We start from the raw sequence: 17539 nt of genomic DNA, 5'->3' as shown, positions 1-17539 counted from the left end.
TTGCATTCATTTGGTTGCCTGCTCTTGCTCCCATTTACCATACAAGTGGGAGTGTGCTGGAGCCAGCTCAAACCCTCTTTGCAGGGCCAATTGTTAAATTTTTTGGATGAACAATCAGGAATTGGAAATCCAAAGCTAAAAATCATCGCTGGATTTATTGTTCTGTTGATTATCCAGACTTAAGAAAGTGATGGAGCAAATGTTAATAATGCAGATTAAATTTTAAAATGTCTGAGGACTTCTTTTCCTAAAAGGCCGGCGTCTCTAAAATGAAGGATGCGGGTCCTCCCCTCTCTCAGGAGAGAAGAAATGAGCATCTCGGTGACAAGGCCTCGGAAGCCCAGGTCCGCCCCGACCACGCGAAAGATCAGACTACAGCGTCCCCTACAGCCTGCAGCCGCAGACAAAGAACTCGAGAGCGCCCCACCCCCACGGGAAGCGAAGGTTCCTGGCCTGCAGGAACCGGAAACAATGCAACTGGAGGCCGAATGCGAGCCCTCCTACATTCCGCCTCGGATGCCCGGAGGGAGGGCGGGCCCGGAAGGGGTGGGAGTAAAGATGCGAGTTGGGCGTGGCGCCGAGATAGAAAGTGGCAGTTGAGCGGTTGTGGTTACTTAGCTGTGTTTTCGCGTTGGGGTCTGGGCTCCTGATGGCTCGCCCCGGCCTGCAGCAGCTTTCCCTGACCAAAGGCGGGATGGGGGTGCCGCCGCCAGGCCGGGCTGTCTTATGTCCCCGGCCTTCCGGACGCCGCCCTCCTCCTGTCTTAACCCTACACTCGACTGTCTTTGCCCGCGCCCAGGTTCGCTGTCCTTTCCCGCCCCGGCGGCTCCAGCTCTTCACCCGCCCCCCTTCCTATCCCGGAACCCCCGGGCCGCCCCTCCCCAGTCCCGCTTCCTCCCCGACTCCATCCATCCCGGGCCCCCTCCCTCCCCCAGGGGCCCAGCCCTCGCGTGGCTTTGTAGGCTGAGGGGGCTCAAAGCAGCTTCTTGAAGATGCTGATGTTTTCCTTCTGAGCAGGAATCACGGATGTCTCAAAAATCGGCACCAACCCGAAAGTCTCGATGTGCCCCCTGGGTGGAACAAACCTTTGAGAAGAATCGGGCCCTGCTGGCAGTGCTGGCTGAGAGGAATGAGGCAGTGGCGCCTGTTGGGGCTTGGGTGGAGTGTGCCCCACAGTGTAGTGAGGAAGCCCCAGCATCTGTGAGTGTCTCTTTTATCCAGTTGGGGATGGGGAAAGGTACCCACCATTGGACTGCCTGGGCAGCCAGGGCTCGTCGTAAATAAGCGTGTTTTTGTAGAAGGGGTGCCGAAATTGTGGGTCAAAACTTGTGGCTTGGATCATTTGCATAATAATGTTAACCTTTATTGAGCATCCCCAGAGTGCAAGGCGATGGACCAGTTTCTAGAATGAGCCTAACCTTACTTAAGAAAATACCATCCCAGCACCTCTAATAACCTTGAGGAAACAAAGACAATCGATAAAATGCATAAAGTTTACGCATAAAATCAAAGGGTCTTAGAATCTCTGTGAAGCCATCTTGTCCAGCCCCCTGCCTGAAGCTTGAATCCTCTTGTAGATGTTGGAAAACTTTGCTAGAGCCTCCTTTTCAAATTAATGGTCATTATAATTACAGTGTTCAGTTTCCATTTTTGTTCTTCCCATTTTCATTGTAGTTGTATAAATTATTTTCCTGACCCAGCTTACTTTATTTTGGCTACATTCACACAAGTTTTCCCATGACTTTATTCTTTATCTTTAGATTTTTTTTTTAAACAGCAGAGTAATATTCCAACATACATATGTACCGCAATTTGTTTAGCTGTTCCTCAACCAGTGGACATCTACTTTGTGTAGCCTAAAAAAACCTAGGTGCAAATGCTGAGTCTGCTAATTACTACCTTTGTGACTTTGGGAAAATCACCCAACCTTTCAGTCTTAGTTTCTTCAACTGTAGGAGAGTGCTGGCATTGGTAATGATCTCTACTAGTTCTAGATCTTATCCTGAACGATAGAATCAGTAAGTGCTAAAGTTCCCTGAGGGGAAAAAAGACTTTGCCCAAAGATGTAAGAAGAAAAAAAAAATCTAACAATTAGAACTTTCCAAAAGTGGAATTGGCTACCTTAGGATACCTTAGTAGATTTCTCCTCGTGCAAGGTCTTGAAAGGCACTGAATGGCCATTTGTCTGGGATTGAGGGGATTCTTGTTTAGGTTTGGATTAGATTAAATGGTCTCTGAATTTCTCTATAAATCTGAGATTCTGTATTATGTGTGTGACCTTTATTAGGTCTCTTAATTCTCTAGGTCTTAGTTTTCTTATCTGTGAAATGAGTAGATTGAATTATATCTCTGCCAGTTCTTGATTGTGTGATGTTGTAAATTTGGAGAATTTAGGAAAAATTGATAGGACTTGTTGACTTATTGGGTGTGGTGGGAGAGGAGCTAAAGATAATAGAGGTTTCCAGACTGGGTGACAGCTTTTTTGGAGCTGTCACCCTGTCATTTATTTTTTGAGACGTAACTCCTTCTGACAAATATGTTCCTCCCCAACTTCCTGCTCGTCCTTATTTGCATGCATATATTTCTCAATGGCATGTTTTTTTAAGAGGTGAGTCAAAAGTAATTTGGTTTTGAGAGTTTGGAAAGGGGAGTAACGTATGAAGCTGGAATGATACATTGAGGTCAAGTTGTTCGTCATACATGGCACTCAATCTCCTGTCACCATGCCTTGTTCTGCCTGTCCTTCCTGCATATATTACATTTCCTCCTCACTTTTACCTCATTGATTCCATTTCTTCCTCAACTCAGCTCAAACACCACCTCTATAAAAAGCCTTTCTTATCTCTCTATTTGCTAGTGCCCTCCTTCTATCCATAACTACCTTGTATTTTTCTTGTATATATTCTGTGTATATATATATATGTATCTTATATTTCTTCTCCGTGTACATGTATACATATATATGTACATAGATATATAATCTCTTTATGTTTATGTGTGTACATGTTGTCTTTCCTAATAGGATATAAATTCCTTGAGGGTAAGTGCCCTTTGTGTTTGTATACACAGTGACTGGCACACAGTATAAATATTTGTAATAAATGCTTATGGATTAATTGCTAAAATATATGGGGAAAGTGTATCAATTTGAGGATAATCATGATGTGGAGGAGGAAATGCTAATCAGAAACACACTCCTAATGAAATATGGTTTAGATCATGTTCTTGAGAATACTTTGATCTGTTCCGTAGTTTTAATAAATGTATAGGCTGAGTTCTGATTAGAATTGATTGATTCTGTGTTTTTTAAAAATAACTTTTCAATTCAGTTTAAAAAGTAATTTGCTGGGGCAGCTAGGTGGCACAGTGGATAGAGCACTGGCCCTGAAGTCAGGAGGGACCTGAGTTTAAGTCTGGCCTCAGACCAAACACTTGACACTTACTAGCTGTGTGACCCTGGGCAAGTCACTCAACCCCAATTGCCTTAAATAAATAAATAATTTGCTTTGGAATTCAGCAAATTATCTCCATTTAAGTTTTTAGTTCATTTAGTTTAGGTGCCTGAGCTGCTAAAGCTATGCTAAATTCAACATTTCTGAGTCCCATCTATTTTCTTATTCTCAAAGGAATTTTGATCTGTGAAACTTAAAAATGTTGATCTATGAAACTGGATTTTTTTTCAGGATTTTATCCTAATTTTTTTTTTTCCAGTTTATGATAGGAGAGTCCAGATAGGAAAAACTGCCTGGGGAATGAAGCTCATTTTCCTCCTTTTGTCTCATAAGGTTTCAGCATCTCAGTTAGAAGAAGAATTAAAGGAACAACAACGATTAAAAGAAGAAGCTCTGAAACGCTTTCAGGAACAGGTGAAAAACAGAGTAAATCAGCAAATGAGGCTAAGAAAAAAACAGCAGCTTCAGAAATCCTATGAAGCAGTAAGTTCAGGAGTCGATCTCCATATGGGTTTGCTAAGAAATAGAAAGAACAAATACTGAGGTTTAGCTACTGTACACTTTGCTTTGTAGTCCTATTTGGTGTAACTTTGAATTTAGTACATGGAACAGAAAACCACATAATTAGGGAACCTGGGTTCTATTACTAGCACATCATGGACTCACAGTGTGGCCCTAATTGTATTACAATTTCTGATTTTTTAAAACCAATCTATAAACATTTATTGAGCACCTACTACACTGTGCTAAGCACTGGGGATACAAAAAAAAGAGGCAAAAGACAAGTCCCTGCTCTCAAGAAGTTCACATTCTAATAGTGGAGACAGCAAACAAATATGTATAAATAAGCCATATACAGGATAAATAGGAAATAATTTAAAAAGGGAAGGCACTAGAATTAAGAGGGGTTGGGAAAGGCTCCCTGTAGAAGATGGGATTTTAATTGAGACTTAAAGAAATCCAAGGAAGTGAGTAGGTGGAGTTAAGGAGGGAGAACATTCCAGGCATGGACAGCTAGAGAAAATGCTCGGAGCTAAGAGATAGATTGTCTTGTTCATGGAACAGCAAAGAGGCCAGTGTCACTGGATTAAAGAGTACATAGTGGGGAGTAAGGTATAAGAAAGTAGAAAGGTAGGAGGGGGATAGGTTGTGAAAGGCTATGAATGCCAAACAGAGGATTTTGTATTTGATCTTGGAAGCATTAGGGAGTCACTGGAGTTTATTTAGTAGGGGGGTGACATGATCTGATCTATACTTTGGGAAAATCACTTTGATGGCTGAGTGGAAGATGGAGTAGAGTAGAGTGGGGAGAGATATAAGGCAGGCACACCCACCAGCAGGCTATTTCAGTAATTCAGGTTTGAGGTGATGAAGGCCTTCGCTAGAGGGGTGACATTGTTAGAGAAGAGAGAGCTTGCAAAGATGAAATTAACAGGCCTTCGCAACAGGGTGGATATAGGCAATGAAGAGAGAAGTGAGGAGTTAACAGTGACACGTAAGTTGTGAGCCTGCAGGACTGGAGGGGTAGTGTGGCCCTCTACAGTAATGGGGAATTGGGGAGGAGAGTAGGGTTTGGGGATAAGATAATGAGTTCAGTTTTGGACCTATAGAGTTTAAAGTGTCTGCTGGGCATCCAGTTCAAGATACTTGAAAGACAGTTGGAGATGCAAGACTGTAGGTCAGAGAGGTTGGGGGCAGAATAGGTAGATTTGAGAATTATCCTCAGAGAAATGGAAGTTAAATCCATGAGAGGTGATAGATCACCAAGTGTAGTAGAGGGAGATGAGAAGAGGATGTAGGACAGCCTTGAGGGACATCTGTGATTCTCATGACATAATAAGGCTGCTAAATACTTGTCTTGAAATATCAAAGGATAGCCAAAAAAAAAAAATCACTGAAGTGTTTTTGGACTTGGAATTAAGTGAACAAAGGTGATACTTGTGACACTTAGGTTGGAGACTCACTGTATGCTTTCTTCCATGTACAGGCAGAAAAAGAAAGCACTGTAGCCATGAAGTCTTCTGATTCAGCCCCACACTTGACCCCTAAAAGTAGCAAAAACATTTATCAGAGCAGTTGGAAAAGTGCTATCCGAAGTACTGGTCCCAGTTTGCTACCTACTCAGACTCTTGGTGATACTGAAGAGGAAGAAAAAGATGAAAATGGAACATTCCAACAGCAGGCCCTGGCTGTAAGTACATTCACAATACTTAATATGTCCAGTGCGTCTCAAACCCAAACTATTAGAATTCCTCTATTTAGACAATGCTTTGTAATACCTTAAAGCATTGTACAAGTGTGAGTTTTTTTGATTAGGATACTTTATGGTTATAGAGTGTTTTACATATATTATTTTATTTGATTATAAATAGTTGTGTGAAGTAGAATAAAACCTTAGATATCACATTTGTGATTATAAATAGTTGTGTGAAGTAGAATAAAACCTTAGATATCACATTTGTGTTTTTAAATGTTTTTATTAAAACAATATTCCATTAGTAATTTTATTTTGTACACTTGTTATTTTAGAATTCTGTACATGACAAGTTAGTTAACACTACACAGTGTAGTTAGGCTACATGTTCCTACTTATGCAGTTCCTTTTTCTGTATAGTTTATACATTGTATGCTTAGGCTGTTTGTTGCAGCACACTTTAAAAAATATTTTATTTTTCAATTAGATGTAAAAATTTTTAACTTTCATTTTTAAAAATTTTGAGTTCCAAATTCTTTACGTCCCTCCCTCTACTCCCCTATCATTGAGAAGGCAAGCAATTTAATATAGTGCAGTCATGCAAACCATTTCCATAGTGGTCATGTTATGAAACAAAACACAGGCCAAAAAATAAAACAAGAAGAGGATAAAGTCTAAAAAAGTATGTTTTGATCTGCATTCAGATTTCATCAATTCTTTCTCTGGAAGTGGATAGCATTTTTCATCAAAAGTCCTTCAGAATTGTCTTGGATCATTGAATTGTTGAGAATAGTTGTCATTCACAGTTGATCATGATATAATATTGCTATTACTGTGTACACTGTTCTCCTGGTTCTTCTTACGTAACTTTGCATCAGTTCATGAAAGTCTTTCCAGGTTTTTCTGAAAGTATCCTGCTTGTCATTTCTTGTAGCATACTACAGCTTGTTCAGCCATGTCCCAGTTGATGGTCATCCCCTCTATTTCCAATTCTTTGCCACAAAAAGAGTTGCTATATTTTTGTACATGCAGGTCCTTTTCCCTTTTTTTTTTTTTTTTTAAATCTTGTTGGGATACGGACCTAGTAGTGGTATTGCTGGGTCAAAGGGTATGCAGAGCCCTTTGGCATAGTTTCAAATTGCTCTCCAGAATGGTTGAATCACAATTCACAACTCCCACCAACTGTGCTTTAGTGTCCCAGTTTTCCCATATCTCCTCTGACATTTGTCATTTTCCTTTTTTATCATATTAGCCAATCTGATAGGTATAAGGTGGTACCTCAGAGTTGTTTAAATTTGCATTTCTCTAATCAATAGTGATTTAGAGCTTTTTTTTGTATGACTATAGATAGCTTTGGTTTCTTCATCTGAAAACTTCCTATTCATACCTTTTGACCATTTATCAGTTGGGGAATGACTTGTATTTTTATAAGTTTGACTCAGTTCTCTATATGTTTTAGAAATGAGGCCTTTATCAGAGAAACTGGATGTAAATTTTTTTTCTCCAGTTACGATTACTGACAACACAAACTGTTTTTGAACATTGCCATTTACTATATCACCCAGGAAGAGTACAATTTATTTAGCTAAGAAAACTAAAGTACTAGATCTTAGTACTTAAATAATTTTTTGGCATTCTTTCAACAAATAAAAGTACCTATTTTGTGCTAGGCATCATGTTTATCTTAGAGAATACAAAGAATAAGACAGTCTTTCTACCTTTATATTGTGTATGTGTGTACAGGTTAATAAGGGAAGTAAGACATATACATAAATACCCTAAATACACGGTATAATACAAAACTGAAGCATGAGGCATGAATGATGTGAATAAGTCCACTATATGTGTCATTGGGAAAAATGCAGAAAGCATATTATAGATCAAAAATATATACTTTTTCCCATCATCATTTTTTTCTTGAGAATATAACTTTTCCACATCAAATTTTCAAATTATGGTAAACTTAAAAAAAAAATCACTAAAGTATTGAGTTTTACTTTATAACGTAAGTAGATAATTAGAATCAATAAGCATTTATTGAAGGCCTATTATATAGTGAGCATTTTTAGGTATAATAATAGTAAATTATAATAGCTAACATTTATATAGTACTTTAAAGTCTACAAAGTGCTTTACATATATTATTTCATTTTATCATTATAAAAATCCTCTGTATATATGTGTTTGTGTATGTATATATGTATATATATACACACACACACACATAGTACCAATTTTAAATAGATTTTATTCTCCAAAACAAGAATTGCATTTCTGCTTGTTTATAGTATTGATAAAGTACAGTATTATTCACTTCTCTACCTCTGCACACATTCAAGTATTCAGAATGCCCAGATTTACACAGCAGCTTAAGTGTTACTTTAAAAAAAATTTTTTTTAAATTAATTTGTTTTGATTTGTCAACAATCATTTCCATAAGATTTTTGAGTTTTTAATTTTTCTCCCCCTCCCTCCCCACCTCCCTCCCCAAGACGGCTCGCAATCTGATATAGGCTATATATATATGTATATGTATGTGTATGTGTGTGTGTGTGTGTGTGTGTACATATATATGTACACACACACACATTTCTGTTAAACATATTTTTACATTAGTGATATCATAAGTAAGAATTAAAACTAATAGGAGGAACCACCAGAAAGAGGAAACAAAGCACAACAGAAGAAAAAAAGATAGCAAATAGTATGCTTCGATCTGCATTCAAACTCCATAGTTCTTTGGATGTGGATAGCATTTTCCATCATGAAGCTTTTGGAGATGTCTTAGATCCTTGTATTGCTGAGAAGGGTTAAGTCTATCAATATTAGTCTTCGCACAACTTGTCTGTTACTGTGTACAACATTCTGCTGGTTCTGCTCACTTCAGTCAGCATCAGACCACACAAGTCTTTCCAGGTTTTTCCAAAGTCTGCCTGTTCATCATTTCTTTTTTTTTTAAAGACTTTTTTTTTTTTTAAGGCAATTGAGGTCAAGTGACTTGCCCAGGGTCACACAGCTAGTAAGTGTCAAGTGTTTGGTCTGAGGCTAGATTTGAACTCAGATCCTCCTGACTTCAGGGCCGGTGCTCTATCCACTGTGCCACCTAGCTGCCCCTTGTTCATCATTTCTTATAGCACGATAGTATTCCATTACATTCATATATCACATTCACAGTTATGATTACTATCTGTGTTTTTCTCTCTATCCTCCACCCCACCCCCTCCATTTATGCTTTTCTTTCTGCTTTTCCCTCCTCACCAATGTTTTGCTTTTGACCACTGCCTCTCTCAGTCCCACCTCCCTTCTATCCACCCTCCCTTTTCTTTCCCCTTTTCCCTCCTACTGCCTATAGGGCATGTTAGATTTCTATAACTAACTGATTGTTATTCCGTTCTTGAGCCAAATCTGATGAGAGTAAGGTTCGAACAATGCTCATCTCCCTCCCTTCTTTCCCTCTGCTGTAATAGGTTTTTGTGCCTTTTCCTGTGATGTAACTTACCCTTGTCTGCCTCCTCCTTTCCTTTTCGCTCAGTACTCATTTTCTTAGATCAGATTAATCCACTTACTTGGATCCATTTAACCCACTTGATTAGATTTTTTTCATCATTGCATCAAAGTCAATTTATACCCATCCCCTTTATGTATACCCCTTTAAGGATAACATGGTGCAGTAACAGTAAAGTTCTCAAGAGTTACAAGTGTCATCTTCCTTTGTAGAGATGTAAACAATTTGCCCTTATTAATAACATGTTTCTTTCTGTCCCGTTTACCTTTTCATGTCTCCTCTGAGTCTTGTATTTGAAGATCAAATTTTCTATTGAGCTCTGGTCTTTTTATCAGGAAGATATGGAAGTCCTCTATTTCATTGAATATCCATCTCCTCCCCTGAAACATCATGCTCATTTTCGCAGGGTAGTTGATTCCTGGTTGTAATCCAAGCTCCCTTGCCTTCTGGAATGTCATATTCCACGCCCTATGGTCTTTTAATGTGGAAGCTGCAAGGTCCTGTGTAGTCCTGACTGTAGTTTCGTGATATTTAAATTGTTTCTTTCTGGCTGCTTGCAGTATCCTCTCCTTGACCTGCTAACTCTGGAATTTGGCTACTATATTTCTTGGTGTTTCAATTTGGGATCTCTTTCGAGAGGTGATTGGTGGATTCCATCCATGGCTATTTTACCCTCTGGTTCTAGGGCCTCAGGGCAGTTTTCCTTTATGATTTCCTGAAAGACACTGTCCAGGCTTTTCTTTTCATCGTGATTCCCAGGTAGACCAATAATTTTCAAATTGTCTCTCCTGGATTGATTCTCCAGGTCAGTTGTTTTACCAATGAGGCACTTCACATTTTCATCCATTTTTTCATTCCTTTGTTTTTGTTTGACTGATTCTTGCTCTCTTATAGAGACATTAGCTTCCATTTGTCCAATTCCGATCTTTAACAAATCGTTTTCTTCTATTAGATTTTGTACCTCCTTCCCCATTTGGCCAATTGTATTTTCTTTTACTTTTTCTTTTTTTTTTTTTAAGGCAATTGAGGTTAAGTGGTCACAAGGGTCACAGAGCTGATGTGTGTCAAGTGTTTGGTCTGAGGCCAGATTTGAACTCAGGTCCTCCTGACTTCAGTGCCGGTACTCTATCCAGTGTGCCACCTAGCTGCCCCTGGCCAATTGTATTTTTTAGGGACTTGTTTTCTTCAGTGTACTTTTTTTCCAGTTGGCCAATTGTATTTTTTAGGGACTTGTTTTCTGCAGTTAATTTTTGTCCTTCGTTTTCCAAGCTATTGACTCTCTCTTGCATACGTCTCATTTCTCTTCCCACTTTCTCTTCTACCTCTCTCATTTGACTTTTAAAATCTTTCTTGAGCTCTTCTAAGAAGGCTTTTTGGGCTTCAGATCAGTTCATATTCCCTTTTGAGGTTCCAGTTGTGGGTTTGTTGACAACGTTATCCTCTTCAGAATTTCTGCATTGATCTTTACTCTTCCCATAATAAAAATCTATTATATGTTTCTTTTTGCTCATAGTGTTTGCTTATTTCCTGGCCTTTAAAGAGATTGAGTGCTCCTGCTGGGGAGCAGAGGGCACTGACCCAAGCTTCTTGTGTTGGGAGCATAGAGCCTGGTCTCTGGCTTTGTGTGCTGGGTCCTCCAGTGTTGACAGTTGGAGGCTGTAGGGTTCTGGCAGCTTACCTGGTGTTGGGCTGGAATGAGCAACACTGGAACTCTAGGGGTAGGATTGGGTAGTGTGGCTCCTGGAGATTTCCTGCTCACCAAGTCCTTTCCTTCTTTTTTCTTTCTTCAGCTCCTTTCAGATGGATGTTGTAGGGTGTTTGTCCTCCAGGGGCCCCTTGGAGCGCTGCTTCTCTTAGTTTTGCTGAGGCACTAGAACAGCTGGTTGCTATAGAATGCCCAGGCACCTGGTGGTTTTTCAAGCTTGTTTCCACGGTTCCCCTGCCCTCAATGAGGCACTCGAGGGTCCAGGTGTTGTTGTTTGCCTGCTCTATAGACCACCTGGGCTTCAGGATCTCCTCCTGGTATGTTGAGGTGGGGCTTTTCACTAGCTTGCTGGGATGCCTCCTGTTCTGTACTGCTCCCCTTCCCCCAGGGTAAGGGGGCCTTTCATTAATGCCTCAAGCTACCTGGGCCACTGGACTGTTGCACCCCATCTTTCTTCTGGTTCAGCTGTTCCAGGGTTTTTCCTGGGGTGATATTTTCTGGGCTTTCAGGGGTTGATAAGGGAGGGTAAGAGCGACTCACCTCTAACTCTTCCATCTTGATGGCTCCTGGAAGTGGAAGTCGTGTTACTTTTAAACTTCTACTGCCTTGACTATGACTTTGAGTCCTTTATTTTTGGAAAGCTGTGTGGAATACTCCTTCTTCTGGTGTGTTTAGTTAACCTCGTCAATGGTGGGTTCAAAAGAAGCACCATCAGATCTGGCTGCTCCACCCCTTGGGAACCCACCAGGCATGCCTCCTGGCATGCCCCCTGCACTTTGGTTCAGCTTGGTAGTGATAGGGTTGCAGACCTTCTCCAATTCTTTTTTTTTTTTTTTTTGGTGAGGCAATTGGGGTTAAATGACTTGCCCAGAGTCACACAGGTAGTGAGTATTATGTGTCTGAGGCCGGATTTGAACTCAGGTTCTCCTGACTCCAGGGTGGTACTTTATCCACTGTCCAATTCTTTTTGCTGATACTCAAATTCTTCCTTCTCAGCATCTGGTTTTTATCCAGCCAGTTGATTATTTCATTATATTTGTCAAGAATTTTCTGTTTTGTCTTCATCATCAATTTTGTCTTGCAGTTTTTCATCCTCTACAGTAGCCTTCACGTTGAATATAAAAGTAAAGGGAAATAAAATTGGACAGCAACACTGAGGCTAAATGATGAAGAATTTTTAAAGCAACCTATTATATATTCCTTTTAATTTCTCTGAAGCAAGTTGGCCATTTAAAAAATCTTCAGTAAAGTAGCCTCAGTTATGATGCATCTGTAAAGCAAATTCATTTGTATAAAGAAATTGTACACTAAAAAAAGGAAATATGTGCTTCCTGATCTTATCTTTCTTGTAATTTTTAATCCATTAGATGTCACTGGCTATTATATTTATTGTGGAAACATTTAAGAACTGACTTCTCCATTTCCCCCAGACCTGATTAAAGAGCCTGAAATTTGGTTACATATTGAGGTCAATAATGAAAGTTATCCTTCTGTTAGAATTTCATGAAATTATCAGCTCTGTTGTGATTTGGAATCACAGAATTATAGAATTTTGAAGTTGAAAGAGACCTTTGAGATCAAATGGTCTAATAACCTCCTGTGCAACATAGGAATCTTTTATACGATGTCCCTAACTTATGATTTATGCAGCCTCAGCTTGAACAGTTTTGGTTACAAAGAACTCATTACTTTGTGTAGCAATTTGTTCTTTTATTGGACAGCTCTAATTATCTGGAAATAATTCCTTAAATAGCCCCTGTTTAAGTCTTTCCTTATATGACACTGTTTACAGACCTCTCACCATCCTCTTGGTTGTCTTTTTCTAAATGCTCCACAGTTTGTAATTTTTACCCTTAAAATATGGTTCCTAGAACTGAGTGCAGTACACCAAGTGTGGTCCAACACATATTATAATGGACTATTATTTCTTAATATGGATTTTTCTTAGCTTCTTGTACTTGGTATGCCAACAAGAACTAACCTGCTTTCAGCTCTAGAACTCTGGTCTCATGAAGAATCTAGCCTGGTTTTTCCTAGTTTCCTATATCACTTGAGATTGAATAGAGAATCACAACATCAGAAGAGACTTCAGGACGTCAGCTGATCTAGGCCTTTGCCGTGTTTTTTTTTTTTTCCTTTTTCTCCCCACTTAATAGTATTTTATTTTTTTCCATTTATAGGCAAAGGTAGTTTTCAACATTCGCTTTTATAAGATTCTGAGTTCCAAATTTTTTTTTCCCTCCTCTCACCTTCCCACTCACCAAGATGGCATGCATATATATATGCATACTTGATATAGTAGGCCCTTGCCTTGTAGTCAGCTATAGTCAAATGATAGTGATGCCTGTGGATGGAATTTCTACAATACCCATTGGTCAGCTTTATTCTTTTATGGATATTGGAAGCATATGATCGAGGTTGTTTGCTCTTCTCTACATAACCAATTTTGTGTTTGCAGACTGTTATGCCCCAGTTTAGCCATTTCTTTTCCAGGAAAAACTTCATCAACTTCTCTGATTTTTTCTTCTAGAACCTTTTCATTATATAGGTTGTTTTTCTCAACGCATTGTAGACTTTTTACACCCTATGACAAATAAAATTAATAAAGGTAAACTGAGGTACATGACTTTGAGCAAAATTAGTTTATTAACAGTGACTTGTATAACTGTGAACAAAGTGGGTCAGACTGGTAACCTCAGTAAAGCCAGCAGCCCCAGTGAGAAGAGGAGAGCCTCTTTGTTGACACACAACAAAGAAGGGATATTAGTAGGCATGGAGAAAAAGTGATAGGTTATAGGGTCGAAACAGGAATGTTATGATTGACTATACTAAGGAAGGTGGGCTGGCATTCACATGAGGCTGATCACTGCCCCTCTCTGACAGGTAGAAAAGCTAATTGTTTTATGGGGCCCATCTACATCTTGTAATCTTTGTGAGGGGATCAAAACTACCAGACTTGCTGTCTCTTTGGAAGAGATAAAAACTCCCCTAATCATACAAGGACAGGCAAAGATAGACAATATATCTTTTGGGGGTGGTACCAAGTTAACTTGTGGGACTTAAAGATAAGTAGGTGTCCTGGAAGTATTCCGGGGGTTACCACAGTATTCTCAGGGGCTACTGGTATGAAAGCTAACAGCTGTTCTTTTCGTGATAACTTTAACTGAGAAGGAAACTTGAATTTCTGAGTTCAGCTCAAGGACATAGAAATGGATCAATTATAATAGGAAATCAATACAATATAGAATCAGTTACAAAGTAGAATTAATTTTAATTTGTCAACCCTTTCTAAAGTCTGGAAACTAAATTTAGTCCTTGAACTCTCAAACTAAATTCAGTACTTTGTTAAGTAGATACTAGATATTCTGAGGTCCTGGCTTTGGAAATGAAGTAGAAGACAACTGCATTTTATAAGAGTCAGCTGGAAGGTAGCCATTGGTGGCTGTTAGGAAGAAGGTGAGATTTGTTGGCATTAATTTTATTTATTAGACTGGTAGTTTCTTAAGATTTTCCTGAGGACCACCTCTAGATATATGGAGGGGAAAAAGGCCAGATACTCATTTGCATGTAATTTAATCCCCTATATTAATTATGTAAAGGTTGCGAGTGTTTTTTTTTTTTTTTTTGGAAGCAACACACTGCTAGCAAGTATCTGAGGTCAAATTTGAATTCAGGTCCTCCTGACTCTAGGGCTGGTTGGTGCTCTATCCACTGGGCCAACTACCTGCCCCTAAAGGTTGACATTTTTTTTTTTTTTTTTTGGTGAGGCAGTTGGGGTTAAGTGACTTGCCCAGGGTCGCACAGCTAGTAAGTGTCAAGTATCTGAAGCCGGATTTGAACTCAGGTCCTCCTGACTCCAAGGCCAGAGCTTTATCCACTGTGCAACCTACCTGCCCCAAGGTTGACTTTTAAGCCAAGGCATTATGAAGGTGCTAAGTGAGCCAGAAGCAAAGTCTGTTATCATTGCTAGGCTTTATAAATTACAACCATAGTTTCATATCAAAGTGTAATGTGTATATTTGCATGATGTGAACAGACTTTGGGTCACATGTGAGCTTTTTTAACCATGCATAAACACAGATAGTGATCATTGTCATCTTCAAATAAGTAAATCCCTTACGTACAATATATTTTCAATGATTTTATAAGTAAAGTTGCCTTTTTAAAAAGTACATATGTTCCCTTTTATTCTCTTGCAATCTGTCTTCGTACGCATGTTAACCGATATTAGAGGTTTGTAGTCAGGGAAGGGGTGTTGCTGGAGAGAGGAAAGACTACAAATGTTAACATCGCCCAGAATTTTTTGCTTGATCGATTTAGAGAATAGTCCTTCAGGCAATGTGGTGATTGTAATAAAGGTTTAAAGTTTATTTTACTTCTTACTGCAGGTCTTTTACAAAGGAGACTTTGATTCCCTGACCACATGGCACAGGGCAGTGCTCCCTACCACTTGGCAAATAATAAGAGCAAGAATAATTCATGATACTGTGTTTTTTATAACTTTAGCTACACATATGCCTCATTATGTATTGTGAATATCTTCATCTTGGCTCGTTGAGCCATTCTGAAACAAGCTCATTGAAATCTAAGTCTTTCAGAAGACAAATGCCAGTTTTTAAAGTTGATCTCTTTTCAAGAAGATACAAACTCTTTAAAAACAATTAGAATCTAGTAAGAGGTTGTATACTGTAGGGAGACCAGGAAGGTAATGAGAAAGGGACCCTGAAACTTAGATTACTTTTTAGTAATCATCTGAAATTTTTCATCTTTGCATATTCCTTTGCCAGAAATTTATAGACCCTGTTTTTCTCATTTTAGGAAAAAAATTTTATGTCAAAATTCCAGCAAATGGTTGAAGTGGTCATGACTTTTCCACTATTAAAATGTGTGACATGGGAAGAATCCACTGTCTTTAGCCATCTATAAAGGGGAATAGTTTATTACATACCCTTTCTTTACTACAGGAAGATTCCAGTTCCAAATCAATTATCCTATAGTCTTATTTAAGACAAGCTATTTTAATGAAAAGTAATAAATAGGTAAATACTAAAATAATGGGTGGAGACAGAATGAATATGTAGGTGACATAAATATTAAAGGACCACATAATAGCACTTTTGCCAAATATAGTATTAAAAGCAATGAGCTTATAGTCTGCATTAATTGGGGAAGGGAAATTAGAACAAAGATGTTAAAGGAAGGTTGGATTGTTATCTAAAAATGGGAAAGGGATAACACAAAATGGGAGAGAAGAGTGTACATAGAGGCTAGCAAAACTTTTTAATGGGGAAAGGGTGTCTAGAAATGAAGGGTATGAATAAGGAATAACAAAAGCAGTTAGGTTGACAAGGAGTCACTGATAGAAGGATATCTGTTCAGAAGTTTGCCATTTGGAGGGATGACTATAGTAATAATACTAATAGTACATTTATACGGAGCTTTAAAGTTGCAACCCATTTTCTTCAGAACAACCTTGTGAGATTGGTAGTAAAAGTAAAGTAAACCCCATCTTACAGACAAGGGACTGAGTGTCTGAGTAGTTGTAAGTTGCCCATGGTCACACAGTAGGTGGCTATGGTGAGATTCAAACACAGAGCTGACTTCTAAGTAGGATGCTTTTTATGCTATATCTTCCTGCCTTTCAAGGTGGGAAGTATCTATTCAATAACTGCTGTGCATGTTAATCCAGAATTTAAGCTTTGGGTATTTTTGAGCTCACGTTTAAAGTAAAAATATATAATGTCAAAAACTTATTTGACTAGTAACTCTAAGATAAAATGATGAAATAAAAATTGCTGAGTTGAAATAATGAAAATAAAGTTGTTATACAAAAGTATTATCACGAGATGAAAATCTCTTGTGAAAATAATCCTCTTGTCATAAGTTTGGCATGAATTTAATAGCAGGAGCCTATTTTCCTGTTAGAACACTTGTTGTTATTGGTATTAACATTTGTTTTTTGTTTTTTTTCTTTTTCTTTTTTCCTTGCTTTCTCTGGCAGCTTAGCCAAACTGTGAAGCAAGCTCGTCAACAACTGGCTTCCCGAAAAACTGCAGATGGGGAGAAACCATTAGGACTTTCAGAAGATAGCACAGAGAGCAACCCTCCCCAAGAGGTAAATTAGTTTGCTAAGAAACTCCACTGAGTCAAAATAACAGTTCAGAGTGAACTCTTAAGAGACTATGAATGTAAAAGATTTATTTAAAGAGTATCCTAAAACTGACAAGTCAACAGATTAAAATTCCGTTCTCTGGTTTCTTTTATATTTTCTTCAAAGTTCCTGAGACTGGATGCTGAACTCCTATAACCTTGTGTTGTCTTAACTTATAGAATTCCTTTTGAATTCTTGATGACCGGCTTTTATAAAATTTCTCCATTGTATCCTTTTAACTATATCTGCACTTCCTGCATTTCCAGTTAGTTGCCTGCTGGATATAATTCCCTAGATGTCCTACCAGATTGTCAAATTGAACACATCTAAAACCCAATTTATTATCTTTCCTTTCCCTCTGTGAAACCCACCACTTCAGATTTCTTGATGACACCATTATCCTTTCAGTCTCTCAGGTTCATAGCCTCAAAGCCATCCTAAACTTTTCCCTTTATTTCACTCTCATATTCAATAAGTTTCCAAATTTTGTTGATTCTGTCTTTATAACACCTTTCTTCATTGCCCTTCTCTC

The 17539-nt window shown here is 38.7% G+C and overlaps 1 protein-coding gene across 6 annotated transcripts in view; it reads left to right on the top strand.

Annotated features, from left to right (window-relative positions):
- The first annotated feature begins 597 nt into the window (after window positions 1-597).
- Window positions 598-17539, top strand: part of CCDC15 (coiled-coil domain containing 15) — a 51735-nt gene continuing 34793 nt past the window's right edge. For all 6 annotated transcript variants that reach the window (XR_003566694.1, XR_003566691.1, XR_003566692.1 and 3 more), the window contains exons 1-5: window positions 598-799; window positions 1018-1200; window positions 3786-3935; window positions 5440-5643; window positions 16858-16971. Coding sequence is in view for 2 of the 6 variants with exons in the window: in XM_027835176.1 (XP_027690977.1) it covers window positions 650-799; window positions 1018-1200; window positions 3786-3935; window positions 5440-5643; window positions 16858-16971 (801 nt within the window). In the remaining 4 variants the exon portion in view is untranslated. The remainder of the gene's footprint in view (window positions 800-1017; window positions 1201-3785; window positions 3936-5439; window positions 5644-16857; window positions 16972-17539) is intronic.

Source organism: Vombatus ursinus, unplaced genomic scaffold (assembly GCF_900497805.2).
Source record: "Vombatus ursinus unplaced genomic scaffold, bare-nosed wombat genome assembly UNPS02014813.1, whole genome shotgun sequence".
NCBI lineage: Eukaryota > Metazoa > Chordata > Mammalia > Diprotodontia > Vombatidae > Vombatus > Vombatus ursinus.
Note: the sequence above shows the minus strand (reverse complement) of the source record. Positions and strands in the feature narration are given on the sequence as shown.